Raw genomic sequence first — 17448 nt, forward strand, 5'->3', positions numbered from 1 at the left:
GAATCTCAGATAATCAGTTCTCACTACATAGACAGTATGTATCAGGCAGTATATATGTAAGCACAAATGCACAATGGGCTTTAGGATGGGAACCTCCTTATATGTGACGTTTCATCATCGATAAAACTGGATAAAACGCTAAATAAACTAATCAATTAATCGAAAAATCTATACACATCGATTGATACATTTATTATATATACGCGTTGATAACTATGATGGTAGTAATATACAACACTATAATTAAAAAAATTTTATTATAAAATAATATTTTTCGGTAATAAACAAACACAGCATTTTTTCGAAATAATTTTCATCATTTGCTAAACATTGCTAAATTTTGTTTTTTTTATTCGATTTCTCGATGTTTTAGACGAACTTCATATCATACAAAACAGCTGTCCAGACCAGTCGAGACTCCAGAGCCTAAACGATACTAAATTACCAAGCAAATATTTATGTAAATAATAGTAATACATAGCAACTGGATGAGATACGCAGCGTTATTTTGTATTTAGATTTCTATATAATTGCATATTTTTTTTTTTTTTTACAAACAATATTACAGTGTCAGGTCACATTCTAATTTAACAAATGATTGATCAATAATTAACAATATATTAGATGATGTACAGTACAATAATTATTTTCTATTTAAATTTAAAAATAGTATTTATTTAAAAAAAAAAACTGAAAAACTAAAAAAAGGGATAATAAGGTTTTTAAAATAATAAGTCTATTGATAAAAATTTATTTTTCAATATTTTTTTTTCTTTATTATAAGAAAAGGTTTAGAAAAAAATTATGTTATTACAAAATGTTAATATAGAATATATCAAACTGAAGATTTTTTTTTTTAAACAAAAAACCAATGAATATTTTTATTTTATGACATAATAAGCAAGTGCTCAAGAACACCTACAAAAATTTCAGGATATTTTTTTTTGTAAACTTGAAATGTTTTGTTTGATATAACAGCTTGTAAATTTTTTTTCATAAATTCTAAACATTTTTCATGCAGTTTTTTGAGATTATATCTATCAGAACATACAACTATACTTGCAACATTATCAACATTTATAGTTTCGCATATTATAACTTCACAAATATTTTTAAGACAATTAACTTGATATTTTTCAGCAACAGCAAGTAGTTCCATTGGCATTTTGCCAACTTTCAGTGATTCACCAGTATAAATATAATGTAAAAATTCTTCAAAAACATCTTCTTCAATATCTTCAATGACAACGTCATTATTTTCATTTTCTTTGAATTGTTCATGATCAAACATTGCAGCAAAAACTGGACTACGTACTGCAAGAATTCCTTTGATTGCACGAAATGATTTTTGACCCACTTGAATTGTAACATCAGCTGATTTTTCATTTAACAAAAGTTTTTTCCAGTCTTTAATCAGTTGTTGTTTTGCATCAAATGATGAAATTCCACCAGAACTATTTGTTAGTTTTCGAGGCATTGTTATTGTACAACGAATTTTAAGATCATTATTATCATTATATTGTTTTGGTGTATGTTTAACCCTATTATATCTATCCTCTTTTTTTACAATCAAATCTGTTTCTGAAATATATTTATTCCATGTAATTTTTTCTCCAAATTTACAGAAATTATGTTCCATAGTAATTTCATTTTTATTATCAATTGATATTTTACATTTTGTTTTTAATGAAGTATAATTGAACGATTTAAGTTGTAGCTCCACCGAAAAAAAACTTGGATCCTGATCATCATCATCCATTTCATATGGATAAAATTTTAAAATCCATTTATCGTTAAAATCAGCATAATGAGATGAAAAAATTGGTGATTCAATTGCGTCATACCAGAATTCCCTGAAGTTTCTAATTGTCCATTCATATGTAAATTCACAATTTTCCATATCAGTAACATAGTCTCGGTTTGACTCAATAAGTTCCATGCAACCAGCAAGCATACTTTCCATGATTGTGTTTGATTGTGTTAATTAATATTCGTTTTTAAAATAATAAATGTTTTTTTGGCACAATCGTATTTGCGTCGTTGTACAATTTAACTCAGGCTGATTCGCGATTGTTCGCGATGAAAATGACAGATTCTCACTAGGCAGCTAGGCAGTACACAAGCACAATAGCTTTTGGGAATAATGGCCTTTATGGGAATCCCGGGAACCTCCTCATGTGACGCTTCGTCATCGATAAACCGTTAAATACACTTATCAATTAATTGCAATTAATCGAAAAATTTATACAAATCGATTGATACATTTATTGTATATACGCGTTGATAACTATTATGATATAGTAATATACAACACTATAATTAAAAATTTTTTTTATTATATAAAATAATATTTCTTAATAAAAAACATACAAAGCATTTTTTTTTTTGATAACTTTCATCATCTTGCTAAATTTTGTTTTTTTATTCGATTTCTCGACGTTTTGGACGAACTTCAAATCATATAAAACAGCTGTTCAGAGAACGATATACCCAGGAATACCAAGTCACCAAGTGTAATACCAACTGCATGAGAAATACGTAGCATTATTTTTTATTTAGGTTTTTATCTAACTGTATAAAATTTATTTATTTTACACACACAATATATTACAGTTTCAGGTCAAATTCTAATTAAATAAATAATTCAATTATCAACAATAAGAATAAATAAAATAGGAAAAAAAGCTGTAGTTATTCCAGAAGTAGCTCCACAATCTGATGATGAAGCTGTTAATATAAAAAGTGGAAATTAAATAATCATTTTTATTGTTTATATCATTCACATTGTTAACACTGGTATATACGACATTTTTTATCAGCTCATCTTTTAAACTTAGTTAAACTTAGTTATTATTAAATTTTTAAATTACAATATTTTTTTATTTTTCAAGGGAATTATCATCAAGTATCACACCAACTTACCAGGAACAATTATATCTGGTGAAGCAACTGAATCGATGGGCAGATTATGGAATATTTAAATTCAATATTTTATTAATTAACACAATTATTAATTGAATGGAATATACAGATTTAAAGGAGGTGCAAGTTTGAGCAGTGCTAGTATATTGATGTATGCAACAGCATGTGTACCATACGTTGACTTTAAAATCACCAAATGCTAAAAAAAAATTTCTAAAAATACAACAGTATTCTCCACGAAAAACTAGGTATGTATATCAATGTAATTAATATTTTTTTTAAAAGTAAAAAAATAATTTATGTTATGAAATTTGTTATTTATTTATTTTTCTTCAAATCCAGATTTTGGTGACATTTGGTGATTCATCAGTATAAATATAAAGTAAAAATTCTCCAAAAACATGTTCATCAATATCTTTTAAGTTTTTATACCAGTAACACAGTCTTTTTTTGACATAATAAGTTTAATAGAACCCTGGTTTGTAGGTCCAGCGAGTACTGACATGATTGTGTTAATTAATATTCGTTTCGACAACGACTATTAAATCAACTAAAAAACTACAATGACTATCAAACCAGCAACAACAACAACAATTAATTATCCAAATGTTGATAATTCTAATGACAAAATTAAGTGAATCCCAAATTAATTGCCAGATGGAACAAGTGACTGGTGGCATGTGTCATCAACTGGACCTGGATCAACTGGCTATTCATCATCACATCTGGCTCAGGCACTTGATGGTGTTATTATTCTTAAAAGTGACTTCTTCATCAGGTATATGGTATATAAAATTAATTTAAATTATTTAAAACTATTTATTAACAAATTACTCAATTAGTTTATACTCAAGTAAAAGAAAATAATGTGTTTTTGTTTGATTTCTTTTGAATAAAGACTGTAACTGTGTCAAAGAATTTAGCAACAACATATGGTGCTGTTTGGTCAATGGGACTTGCTTTATAAAAACTTGAAAATTTATTAAATCAACCAAATTTAACTATCAATGAGTAATGTATACAGTCAAGACGTAGTGTTATTCTACGGCTGTTGAAAGAATTTGAAAGTTTAAATTTCAACAGTATATCGGTAGGTAAATGAAAACAAAATATAATAATTTGAATAGATTAATAAATATTTAATGTATCAATTATTTAAATTTTTAAATAATTTGGTTTAATTATTTTGATTAGGGTCCAGTGTCTTGTGAAGATGCTGATAGAATATTGGCATTGAAACATTTTATCAAATGCATGGTAAATTAATTATTCAACCAAAATGACTCATCAGTACCATCAACATTAGCAAATTTTTTGATAATAAAAATAAATATTCTGTGATTTTATATTTGAGTTATGGAATTGATGGATCACAATAAAATGATCATCCTACGTTTTAAAATAAATAATTCACAGCTTTAATTATTGATTTTTTTTTTCTATTCATAAATTTTGTTTTACAGTGGTTTTGTCTAATAATAAAAGAAAAATTTGTTTTTATTAATGATAAGATAAGCAGACATATGCTTGTCCAAGTATTAATTTATCATTCGAGAATACCAGTGACTGCACCTTAAGAACTTGATATACTTGAAGAATAATTTTAAGGTAATCACAAGTTTTTTCTTTTAATTTTTATATATGATTATAAATTTTTAATATTATCATAAATACATGACAGTTAAATTTCCTAACAAAAATATTAAATATAAAAAAATTGTATTTATTTTTTAAAAAAAACTTAACAACTAAAGAAAGGATAATAAGGTTTTTTAAAAAAATAAGTCAATTGATTAAAATTTATTTTTCAATGTTTTTTTTTTCTTTATTATAACAGAAGCTTTAGAAGAAAAATTAAGTGAGTTATTTAAAATAATGTTTATAAAATACATAAAACTGAACGTTTTTTTTTTAAACAAAACACCAATTAATATTTTTAGTTTATGACTTGCTCAATTGTATAGTTAACTGAATCTGCTGACAACAGCAATTCCTCAAGAGCACCTACAAAAATTTCAGGATATTTTTTTTTGTAAGATTGAAATGTTTTATTTGCCATAACATCTCGTAAATTTTTTTTCATAAATTCGAAGCATTTTTGATTGAGTTTTTTGAGAGTATATCTATCAGAACGAACAAGTAAATTTGCAACATTATCCAAATCTATCGATTTGCATATTGTTTCTTCACAAATATTTTTAAGACAATCCACCTGATATTTGTCAGCAGCAGCAAGTAGTTCCATTGGCATTTTGTCAACATTTGGTGATTCACCAGTATAAATGCAATGTAAAAATTCTTCAAAAACATCTTCATCAATATCATCAATGACAACTTCTTTTTTTTTATTTTCTTTGAACTCTTTATGACTAAACATTTCATGAAAAACTGGACTACGTACTCTAAGAATTCCTTTGATTGCACGAAATGATTTTTGACCCACTTGAAATGTAACATCAGCTGATTTTTTACTTAACAAAAGTTTTTTCAAGTCGACACTCAGTTGTTGTTTTGCATCAAATAATGAAATTATATTGGAAATTTTTTTTGCTTTTATAGGCAATGTTATTGTACAACAAAATTTAAGTTCATCATTTTTTATATATCGTCTCATTAAGTCTGATAGAAAAACATAGTCATTCCATATAATTTTGTCCGAAAATTTACAGAAATTATATTTCATAGTTATTTCATTTTTTTTATCGATTGATAATTTACATTTTGTTTGTATTGGTGAAGTATTATTGAACGATTTAAGTTGTAACTCTACCGAAATATAAGTACCAATATATGGAATATTCCTTGTACAATATTTTAAAATCCATACATCTTCAAACTCAGCATAATGACACGAAAAACTTGGTGATTCAATTGTTTTATTCCACAATTTCCAAAAGTTTTTAATTGTCCATTCATATGTAAATTCACACGTTTTCATACCAAGACAATCCGAGTCTTCTTTTGACTTTACAAGTTTAAGGCAATCAGCAAGTATAACTGCCATTATTGTGTTAATTAATATTTGTTTTTACACTGATTAAATTTTTTTTTGGCACAGTTGTATTTACAACTTAACTCAGGCTGATTTGCGATGAAGATGACAGATTCTCACCATAGGCACTAGGAAGTATTATGTAAGCACAAATGCACAATGGGCTTTAGGATGGGAATCCCGGGAACCCCTTTATGTGACGCAATGTGACGCTTCATCATCGATAAACCGTTAAATAAACTCGTCAATTAATCGAAAAATCTATACACATCGATTGATACATTTATTATATATACGCGTTGATAACTATGATAGTAGTAATATACAACACTATAATTAAAAAAATTTTATTATAAAATAATATTTCTCGGTAATAAACAGTAATAAACAAACACAGCATTTTTTCGAAATAATTTTCATCATTTGCTAAACATTGCTAAATTTTGTTTTTTTTTATTCGATTTCTCGATGTTTTAGACGAACTTCATATCATACAAAACAGCTGTCCAAACTGATCCAAACTCCAATCCAACAATACTAAATTACCAAGAAAATATTTATGTAAATATTAGTAATAGCAACTGGATAAACGCAGCATTATTTTGTATTTAGATTTCTAATAAGTTATTAGTAATAACTATAGTTATAGTTATAACTATTAGTAATAACTATATAAATTTTTTTTTGTTTTTACAGACGCAATATTGAAGTGTCAGGTCACATTCTAATTGAACAAATGATTCAATTATTAACAATATTTTAGATGATAACTATTTTCTATTAAATTTAAAAATAGAATTTATTTTTCAAAAAAAAACTTAAAAACTAAAAAAAGGGATATAATGAGGTTTTTAAAATAATAAGTCTACTGTTAATAAAAATTTATTTTTCAAAATTTTTTTTCTTTATTATAATAGAAGGTTTAGAAAAAAATTATGTTATTACAAAATGTTAATATAAAATATATCAAACTGAAGGTTTTTTTTTTTAAACAAAACACCAATGAATATTTTTATTTTATGACATAATAAGCAAGTGCTCAAGAACACCTACAAAAATTTCAGGATATTTTTTTTTGTAAACTTGAAATGTTTTGTTTGATATAACAGCTTGTAAATTTTTTTTCATAAATTCTAAACATTTTTGATGGAGTTTTTTAAGATTATATCTATCAGAACAAACAAGTATATTTGCAACATTATCAACATTTATCATTTTGCATATTATATTTTCACAAATAATTTTAAGACGATCCACCTGATATTTATCAGCAACAGCAAGTAGTTCCATTGGCATTTTTTTAACATTTGGTGATTCATCAGTATAAATATAATGTAAAAATTCTCCAAAAACATCTCCTTCAATATCTTCAATGACAACCTCATTATTTTCATTTTCTTTGAATTGTTCATGATCAAACATTGCAGCAAAAACTGGACTACGTACTCCAAGAATTCCTTTGATTGCACGAAATGATTTTTGACCCACTTGAATTGTAACATCAGCTGATTTTTCATTTGACAAAAGTTTTTCCAAGTCGACACACAGTTGTAGTTTTGCATCAAATGATGAAATTCCACCAGAAGTATTTGTTAGTTTTCGAGGCATTGTTATTGTACAACGAATTTTAAGATAATAAATAGGCCGTTCTCGTATAGAATTCATTTTTTTCATAAAGAAGTCGAATTCTGAAATATATCCTTTCCATGTAATTTTTTCTGCAAATCTACAGAAATTATGTTCCACAGTTATTTCATCTCTATTAGGGATTGATATTTTACATTTTGTTTTTAATGGTGAAGTATTATTGAAAGATTGAAGTTGTAGCTCTACCGAAAAAAAACGTGCACCCCGATCATCATAAATTCCACATGAACAAATTCTTAAAATCCATTTATCGTTAAAATCAGCATAATGAGATGAAAAACTTGGTGATTCAATAATTGTTTCATCCCGGAATTCCCTGTAGTCTTTAATTGTCCATTCATATGTAAATTCACAATTTTCCATATCAGTAACATAGTCTCGGTTTGACTCAATAAGTTCAATGCAATCAGCATGTATTGCTGCCATTATTGTGTTGATTAATATTTGTTTTTACACTAATAAATTTTTTTTTTTCACAATCGTATTTGCGTCGTTGTACAAACCTAACTCAGACTGATTCGCGATTAAAATGACAGATTCTCAATAACACTCACTGCAGTACACAACAGTACACAAACACAATGGGTTTCGGGAATTTTGGCCTTTATGGGAATCCCGGGAACCTCCCAGAACTTCCTTATGTAGTCATCATCGATAAACCGTTAAATACACTTATCAATTAAATGCAATTAATCGAAAAATTTATACAAATCGATTGATACCAATTGATACATTTATTGTATATACGCGTTGATAACTATGATGATAGTAATATATACAACACTATATAATTAAAAATTTTTTATTATAAAATAATATTCGTTAACAATAAACATACACAGCATTTTTTCTAAATAACTTTCATCATCTTGCTAAATTTTGTTTTTTTATTCGATTTCTCTCGACGTTTCGTACGAACTTCAGATCATATAAAACAGCTGTCCTGGACCCACCTGGACCCAGACAATAACAACTGGATTTTTAGCAATTTTTATTTGTTGTTATTTAATATTAACTGTCAAAAGTGACATGCTATTTAAACAGCTGATCATTATTGACAATTATGAGCTAAACGATATGTACCAAGTAAATATCAACTGGATGAGATAAGCAGTATTTTTTTTTTTCAGATTTTTATATAAGTAACTATTATTTTTTTTTTATACACACAATATTACAGTGTCAGGTCACATTCTAATTTAACAACTCATTCAACTATTAACAATATATTAAATGGTTACAGTACAATAACAACAAATAAAATAGAAAAAATAGCTGTAGTTATTCCAGAAGAAGCTCCACAATCTGATGATAAAGCTGTTAACATAAAAAGTGTAAGTTAAATAATCATTTTTCCTGTTGATTTCATTTACATTATTAACACTGGTGTATAAAACATTTTTATCAGCTCATCTTTTAAACTTAGTTATTATTAAATTTTTAAATTACAATATTATTTGATTTTTCAAGGGAATTATAATCAAGTATCACACCAACTTACCAAGAACAATTATATCTGGTTAAGCAACTGAATCGATGGGCAGATTATAGAATATTTAAATTCAATATTTTATTAATTAACACAATTATTAATTAAATGGGGTAAACGTATGTATTTAAAGATGCAAGTTGAAGCAGTGCTAGTATTGCTATTGATGCATGCAACAGCAACACCATACATTGGATTTAAAATCAGCAAACGCTAAAAAACATTTCAACAGATACAACAGTATTTTCCAAAAAAAACAACGTATGTATATCAATATAATTAATATTTTTTTAAAAGTAAACAAATAGTTTATGTTATGAAATGTTGTAACTTATTTTTCTTTAAATCCAGATAAAGCGAACTTAACAACTAAAAAAAGGATAATAAGGTTTTTAAAAAAAATTAATTTTTTAATATTTTTTTTTATTAGAATAGTGGTATAAAAAAAATTAAGTAAGTTATTTTAAAATGTTAATACAAAATATGTAAAACCGTGTTTTTTTTTTTTTTTTTTTGTTATCTCTTCGAAACATCAATGAATATTTTTTATTTTATGACAACAGCAAGTTCTCAAGAACACTTAAAAAAACTTCAGAATGTTTTTTTTTTGTAAACTTTAAATGTCTCATTTAACAAAACAGACATATATCAGAACAAACAAATATATTTGCAACATTATCAAAATTTATCAATTCGCATATTATTTTTTTACAAATATTTTTAAGACAATCGACCTGATATCTTTCAGCAGCAGCAAGTAGTTCCATTGGTATTTTGTTAACATTTGGTGATTCATCAGTATAAATATAAAGTAAAAATTCTCCAAAAACATGTTCATCAATATCCTTCAAGTTTTTATACCAGTAACATAGTCTTGTTTTGATATAAAAAGTTTAATAGAATCCTGGTTTGTAGGTCCAGCGAGTACTGACATGATTGTGTTAATTAATATTCGTTTCGACAACGACTATTAAATCAACTAAAAAACTACAATGACTATCAAACCAGCAACAACAACAACAATTAATTATACAAATGTTGATAATTCTAATGACAAAATTAAGTGAATCCCAAATTAATTGCCAAATAGAACAAGTGACTGGTGGCATGTGTCATCAACTGGACCTAGATCAACTGGCTGTTCATCATCACAGCTGGCTCAGGCAGCTATTATTATTTTTAAAAGTGACGTTGTAATGTTAGTATTTGGAAGTGATTAATCACCTTCTTCATCAGACATATGGTATATAAAATTAATTTAAATTATTTAAAACTATTTATTAACAAATTACTCAATTAGTTTATACTCAAGTAAAACAAAATGATGTGGCTTTGTTTAATTTCTTTTGAATAAATACGAGCATGAAATTTACAGCTGAGCTTGCAAACGTGGTGTAACTGTGCAGTCAAAGAATTTAGCAACAACATATGGTGCTGTTTGGTCAATGGGACTTGCTTTATCAAAACTTGAAAATTTATTAAATCAACAAATTTTAACTATCAATGAGTAATGTATACAATCAAGACGTAGTGTTATTCAACGACCATTGAAAGGATTTGAAAGTTTAAATTTCATTAGTATATCGGTGAGTAAAGGAAAACAAAATATAATAATTTGAATAGATAAATAAATATTTAATGTATTTAATCATTCAAATTTAAAAATAATTAGTTTAATTATTTTAATTAGGGTCCAGTGTCTTGTGAAGATGCTGATAGAATATTGGCATTACAACATTTTATCAAATACATGGTAAGTTAAATATTCAAGCAAAAATGACTTATCAGTACCATCAACATCACCACATTTTTCGATAATGAAAATAAATCTCCTGTCATTCTATATTTAAGTTATGGCATTAATGAATCATAATAAAATGATCCTGCGTTTTAAAATAAATAATTCATAACAACTTTAATTATTATTTTTTTTTTTCTATTCATAAATTTTGTTTTACAGTGGTTTTGTCTAATAAATTTTTATTATTAGTAATAATAAAAAAAAATATATAAAGCAAGATAAATATAATGGAATGAATAAATCATTGAAGGTTTTTTCTTTCTGTTTTTATTGCTGATAAGCCCAATTCTGGAAAACTGATAAGATAAGATTGTCCGAGTTTTATTTTATCATTTGAGAATACATATGACACCTGGAGAACTTGATATACTTGAAGGATAATTTCAAGATAATCACAAGTTTTTTTTTTTTCAAATTTTTATAGGTATATGATTATTATAAATTTTTAATATTATCATGAATACCTGACAGTTGGATTTTATAACAAAATTATTAAATTTAAAAATATAGTATTTATTTTTCAAAAAAAAAACTCAACGAAAGGAAGGATAATAAGGTTTTTTAAATAATAATAAGTCTATTGATAAAAATTTATTTTCCAATATTTTCTTGTCTTTATTATAACAAAAGGTTTAGAAAAAATAATTAAGTGAGTTATTTCAAATAATGTTTACAAAATATGAAGGTTTTTTTTTTTAAACAAAACACCAATGAATATTTTTTATTTTATGACAAAAGCAACTCTTCAAGAACATGTTACGTCAAATAAAAGTATAAAACATTTCAAGTTTACTAATAAAAATATCTTGGAGAAGATGCACTCGTAGATTTTTTTTTCTTAAATTCTAAACATTGTTGATTCAGTTGTTTGAGATTATGTGTATCAGAACAAACAAGTAAACTTGCAACATTATCATTATTTATCGTTTTGCAAAATGCTTCTTCACAAATATTTTTAAGACAATCCATCTGATATTTTTCAGCAACAGCAAGTAGTTCCATTGGCATTTTATCAACTTTTGAGGATTCACCAGTATAAATATAATGTAAAAATTCTTCAAACACATCTTCTTTAATATCATCAATAACAACATTTTTTTTTTTATTTTCTTTGAATTCTTCATGATCAAACATTGCAGCAAAAACTGGACTGCGTACTTCAAGAACTGCCTTGATTGCACGAAAGGATTTTTGGCCCACTTGAATAGTAACATCACTTGATTTTTCACTTAACAAAAGTTTTTCCAAGTCTTGACTCAATTGTTGTTTTGCATTAAATTTTGAAATTTCATCTGCAGATGGACATTTTATTCCTTTTTGAGACATTGTTATTGTACAACGAATTCTTATAACATTTCTTCGACTTGAATACGTTCCATGATTCATTGTATGACGATCTACTGTACACTCCAGGTCATTTAATGAAACATATTGATCCAATATAATTTTTTCTCCAAATTTACAAAAACTATATTCCATAGTTTTTACATTCCAATTATCAATATTTAATTCACATTTTGTTTGTAATTGTGAATTATTATTGTACGATCTAAGTTGTAGCTCCACTGCAAACCAAGCCGCACCATAAATGTCACGTGGATAAAATTTTAAACTCCAATTATCGTTAAAATCAGCATAATGAGATGAAAAAATTGGTGATTCAAATGTATCACCATTCCATCCTCCGAAATTTTTAATTGTCCAGTCATATGTAAATTTACAAGTTTTCATACCAGTAACAGCTGGCCCTTCTTTTGACTCAATAAGTTCAATGCAATTAGCAAATATAATCGGCATGATTGTGTTAATTAATATTCGTTTTTAAACTATTTAATAATTTTTTTAGGCACAATTGTATTTGTTGTAAATTACAACTTAACTCAGACTGATCCGCGATTAAAATGACAGTCGACAGATGTGACAGGCACAATGGGTGTTGAGAATTATGGGAATCCCCTCATGATCGACACTTCATCACATCGATAAGTCGTTAAATAAAATTATATTAATTAATCGAAAAATTATTACAAATCGATTGATACACCTATTATATATACGCGGTGATAACTATGATGATAATAATATACAACACTATGATAAAAAAAAATTTATTATAAAATAATATTTCTTATAATAAACAATGACAGCATTTTTTCGAAATAACTTTCATGTTGCCAATGTTATTTTTTTATTCGATTTCTCGACGTTTTGTACAAACTTCATATCATACAAAACAGCTGTCCAGACCAGTCCAGACTTCAAAGCGTAAACGATACCAAATTACCAAGTACATAAATATGTATCTAAATAGTAAATACCAACTGGATGAGATACGCAGCATTATTTTTTATATAACTGTAAATGGAATTTATTTTTTTTACGGACACAATATTACAATATATTAGATGATGTAAAGTACAATAACAACGAATAAAATAAAAAAAAAAAAACCTGCAGTTATTCCAGAAGGAGCTCCACAATCTGATGATGAAACTGTTGGTAGAAAAAGCGTAAATTTAATAATAATTTTTATTGTTTATTTCATTCACATTATTAACACTGGTATATACAACATTTTTTATCAGCTCATCTTTTAAACTTAGTTATAAATTAATAAATTAATAAATGACATTAATAAATTAATAAATGACAATATTATTTGATTTTTCAAGGGAAAAATTATAAACAAGTATCACACCAACTTACCAGGAGCAATTATATCTGATGGAGCAACTGAATCGATAGGCAGATTATAGAATATTTGAATTCAATATTTTATTAATTAACACAATTATTAATTGAATGAAATATACAGATCTAAAGGAGGTGCAAGTTGGAGCAGTGCTAGTATATTGATGTATGCAACAGCATGTGCACCATACGTTGACTTTGAAATCACCAAATGCTAAAAAAAAATTTCAACAAATACAACAGTATTCTCCACAAAAAAGTACGTATGTATGTCAGTATAATTAATATTTTTAAAAGTAAACAAATAATTTTTGCTATAAAATGTTGTTATTTATTTATTTTTCTTTAAATCCAGATAAAACGTACTCAACAACTAAAAAAAGGATAATAAGGTTTTTTTAAAAAAATAAGTCTATTGATAAGAATTTATTTTTCAATATTTTTTTGTTATTTATTATAACAGAAGCTTCAGAAAAAAAATTAAGTGAGTTATTTAAAGTAATGTTTATAAAATACATCAAACTGAAGGTTTTTTTTTTTTTTAAACAAAACACCAATTAATATTTCTTATTTTATGACTTACTCAATCGTAATTAACTGAACTTGCTGACAACAGCAATTCCTCAAGAGCACCTACAAAAATTTCAGGATATTTTTTTCTGTAAACTTTAAATGTTTCATTTAACAGAACAGCTTGTAAATTTTTTTTCATAAATTCAAAGCATGTTTGATTGAGTTTTTTGAGATTATATCTATCAGAACAAACAAGTAAACTTGCAACATTATCATTATCTATAGATTTGCATATTATTTCTTCACAAATATTTTTAAGACAATCCACCTGATATTTGTCAGCAGCAGCAAGTAGTTCCATTGGCATTTTGTCAACATTTGGTGATTCATCAGTATAAATATACCTAAAGTAAAAATTCTCCAAAAACATGTTCATCAATATCTTCAATGACAACTTTATTTTTTACACTTCCTTTAAATTGTGAGGTGATCAATCAACTTCTTCGTCAGGCATATGGTATGTAAAATTAATTTAAATTATTTAAAACTATTTATTAACAAATTACTCAATTAGTTTATACTAAAGTAAAAGAAAATAATGTGTTTTTGTTTAATTTCTTTTGAATAAAGACGAGCATGTAATTTACAGCTGAGCTCACAGAAGTCGTGTAACTGTGTCAAAGAATTCAGCAACAACATATGGTGCTGTTTGGTCAATGGGACTTGCTTTATCAAAACTTGAAAATTTATTAATTCAACAAAATTTAACTATCAATGAGTAATGTATACAATCAAGACGTAGTGTTATTCAACGACTATTGAAAGGATAGATTAATAAATATTTAATGCATTAAATCATTTAAATTTTAAAATAATTGGCTTAATTATTTTAATTAGGGTCCAGTGTCTTGTAAAGATGCTGATAGAATATTGGCATTACAACATTTTATCAAATGCATGGTAAATTAATTATTCATAAATAAAAATAATATTTATTTTTCGAAAAAAACTTAACAACTAAAGGAAGGATAATGAGGTTTCGAAACTAATAATTCTATTAATAAAAGTTTATTTTTCAATATTTTTTCTTCTTTATTATAATAGAAGGTTTCGAAAAAAATTAAGTAAGTTATTTTAAATAATGTTTATAAAATATATAAAACTGAAGATTTTTTTTTAAAACAAAGCACCAATTAATATTTTTTATTTTATGACATAGCCAAGTGGTCAAGAATGCCGACAAAAATTTCAGGATATTTTTTTTTGTAAACTTGAAATGTTTTGTTTGACATAAGAGCTCGTAAATTTTTTTTCATGAATTCTAAACATTTTTGATTGAGTTTTTTGAGATTATATCTATCAGAACAAACAAGTAAACTTGCAGCATTACCAAAATTTATGGATTCACATATTATTCCTTCACAAATATTTTTGAGACAATCCACCTGATATTTGTCAGCAACAGCAAGTAGTTCCATTGACATTTTGGTAATATTTGGTGATTCACCAGTATAAATGCAATGTAAAAATTCTTTAAAAACATCTCCATCAATATCATCAATGACAACTTCATTTTTTTTATTTTCTTTGAATTGTTCATGATCAAACATTGCAGCAAAAACTGGACTACGTACTGCAAGAATTCCTTTGATTGCACGAAATGATTTTTGACCCACTTTAATGGTAACATCAGCTGATTTTTCACTTGACAAAAGTTTTTTCAAGTCCACACTCAGTTGTTGTTTTGCATCAAATGATGAAATTACATTAGAATTATTTGTTAGTTTTTTAGGCAATGTTATTGTACAACAAATTTTAAGTTCATCATTTTGTATATATCGATTCTTTGGATCCATTAAGTCTGATTTTAAAATATAGTCATCCCATCTAAGTTGGTTTTTTGATTTACAGAAATTATATTTCATAGCTATTTCACTTTTATTATTAATTGATATTTTACATTTTGTTTGTAATTGTGAAGTATTATTGTTGAACGATTTAAGCTGTAGCTCTACCGATATATAATTGCATTGATCATCACTAGGATAATATTTTAAAATCCATTCATCGTCAAAATCAGCATAATGAGATGAAAAACTTGGTGATTCAATTGTTTCACTACACAACCGCTTGAAGTTTTTAATTGTCCATTCATATGTAAAGTCACAAGTTTTCATACCAGTAACAGCTGAGTCTTGGTTTGACTCTATAAGTTTAATGCAATCGGCAATTATAACTCCCATCATTGTGTTAATTAATATTCGTTTTTGAACTAACAAATTTTTCTTTGGCACAATCGCTCACTAGGCAGTACATACATAAAATAAGCACTGATAAGCACAATGGATTTTGGGAATTATGGGAATCCCGGGAACCCTCTCATGTGACGATTCATCATCGATAAACCATTGAATAAACTAGTCAATTAATCGAAAAATCCATACAAATCGTACGATAAACCTATACTTATATACGCGCTGATAACTATGATGATAATATACAATACTATAATTAAAAATTTTTTATTATTATAAAATAATATTTCTTAATAATAAACAAACCGGAATTTTTCGAAATAACTTTTATGATGCCAAATGTCGTCTTTTTATTCGATTTCTCGACGTTTAGGACAAACTTCAAATCATATAAAACAGCTGTCCAGCGAGAGCATACAATACATGTAAATGATACCAAGCAATACCAAGTACAAGGACTGGATGAGAGATACGTAGTATTATTTTTTATTTAGATTTTTATAAAACTATAAAATTTATTTTTTTTGCACACACAATATTACAGAATCAGGTCACATTCTAATTAAACAAATGATTCAATTATTAACAATATGAGATGATGTAAAGTACAATAACAACAAATAAAATAGAAAAAAAAGCTGTAGTTAATCCAGAAGCAACTCCACAATTTGATCATGAAAATATTAATATAAAAAAATAAATTTCATAATAATTTTGATTGTTCATTTCATTTACATTATCAACACTGGTATATATACAAGATTTTTATCAGCTCATTTTTTAAACTTTATTATTATTAAATTGTTAATCTACAATATTATTTGATTTTTCAAGGGAATAACTATAAACAAGTATCACACCAACTTACCAGGAACAATTATATCTGATAGAGCAACTGAATCGATGGGCAGATTATAGAATATTTAAATTCAATATTTTATTAATTAACACAATTATTAATTGAATGAAATATACAGATCTAAAGGAGGTGCCAGTTGGAGCAGTGCTAGTATATTGATGTATGCAACAGCATGTGCACCATACGTTGACTTTAAAATCACCAAATGCTAAAAAAAAAATTTCAACAAATACAACAGTATATTCTCCACAAAAAACTTCGTATGTATATCAATATAAT

General features: G+C 26.2%; 5 protein-coding genes across 5 annotated transcripts; all 5 read right to left on the reverse strand.

Annotated features, from left to right (window-relative positions):
• Window positions 1-886: 886 nt before the first annotated feature.
• On the reverse strand, window positions 887-2340 carry LOC122853954 (speckle-type POZ protein-like). Its single transcript, XM_044154364.1, has one exon. It carries the CDS (start codon window positions 1961-1963, stop codon window positions 887-889), a length of 1077 nt encoding a protein of 358 aa, XP_044010299.1. The 5' UTR covers window positions 1964-2340.
• A 2518-nt stretch (window positions 2341-4858) lies between these two features.
• On the reverse strand, window positions 4859-5173 carry LOC122853955 (BTB/POZ and MATH domain-containing protein 4-like). The gene has a single exon (XM_044154365.1). The coding sequence runs from the start codon at window positions 5171-5173 to the stop codon at window positions 4859-4861; it is 315 nt and encodes a 104-aa protein (XP_044010300.1).
• A 1047-nt stretch (window positions 5174-6220) lies between these two features.
• LOC122853956 (speckle-type POZ protein-like) lies at window positions 6221-7987 on the reverse strand. The gene is made up of 2 exons (XM_044154366.1): window positions 7097-7987; window positions 6221-6244 (listed from the first exon to the last, which is right to left on the reverse strand). Exons 1-2 carry the CDS (start codon window positions 7985-7987, stop codon window positions 6221-6223), a joined length of 915 nt encoding a protein of 304 aa, XP_044010301.1.
• Window positions 7988-10419: 2432 nt separating this feature from the next.
• On the reverse strand, window positions 10420-12648 carry LOC122853958 (protein roadkill-like). Its single transcript, XM_044154367.1, has 3 exons — window positions 12425-12648; window positions 11984-12319; window positions 10420-10516 (listed from the first exon to the last, which is right to left on the reverse strand). The coding sequence occupies exons 1-3, from the start codon at window positions 12646-12648 to the stop codon at window positions 10420-10422; spliced, it is 657 nt and encodes a 218-aa protein (XP_044010302.1).
• A 1477-nt stretch (window positions 12649-14125) lies between these two features.
• Window positions 14126-16301, reverse strand: LOC122853959 (speckle-type POZ protein-like B). The gene is made up of 4 exons (XM_044154368.1): window positions 16016-16301; window positions 15664-15916; window positions 14715-14792; window positions 14126-14459 (listed from the first exon to the last, which is right to left on the reverse strand). The coding sequence occupies exons 1-4, from the start codon at window positions 16299-16301 to the stop codon at window positions 14126-14128; spliced, it is 951 nt and encodes a 316-aa protein (XP_044010303.1).
• Window positions 16302-17448: the final 1147 nt, after the last annotated feature.

This window comes from Aphidius gifuensis, linkage group LG4, assembly GCF_014905175.1.
Source record: "Aphidius gifuensis isolate YNYX2018 linkage group LG4, ASM1490517v1, whole genome shotgun sequence".
NCBI lineage: Eukaryota > Metazoa > Arthropoda > Insecta > Hymenoptera > Braconidae > Aphidius > Aphidius gifuensis.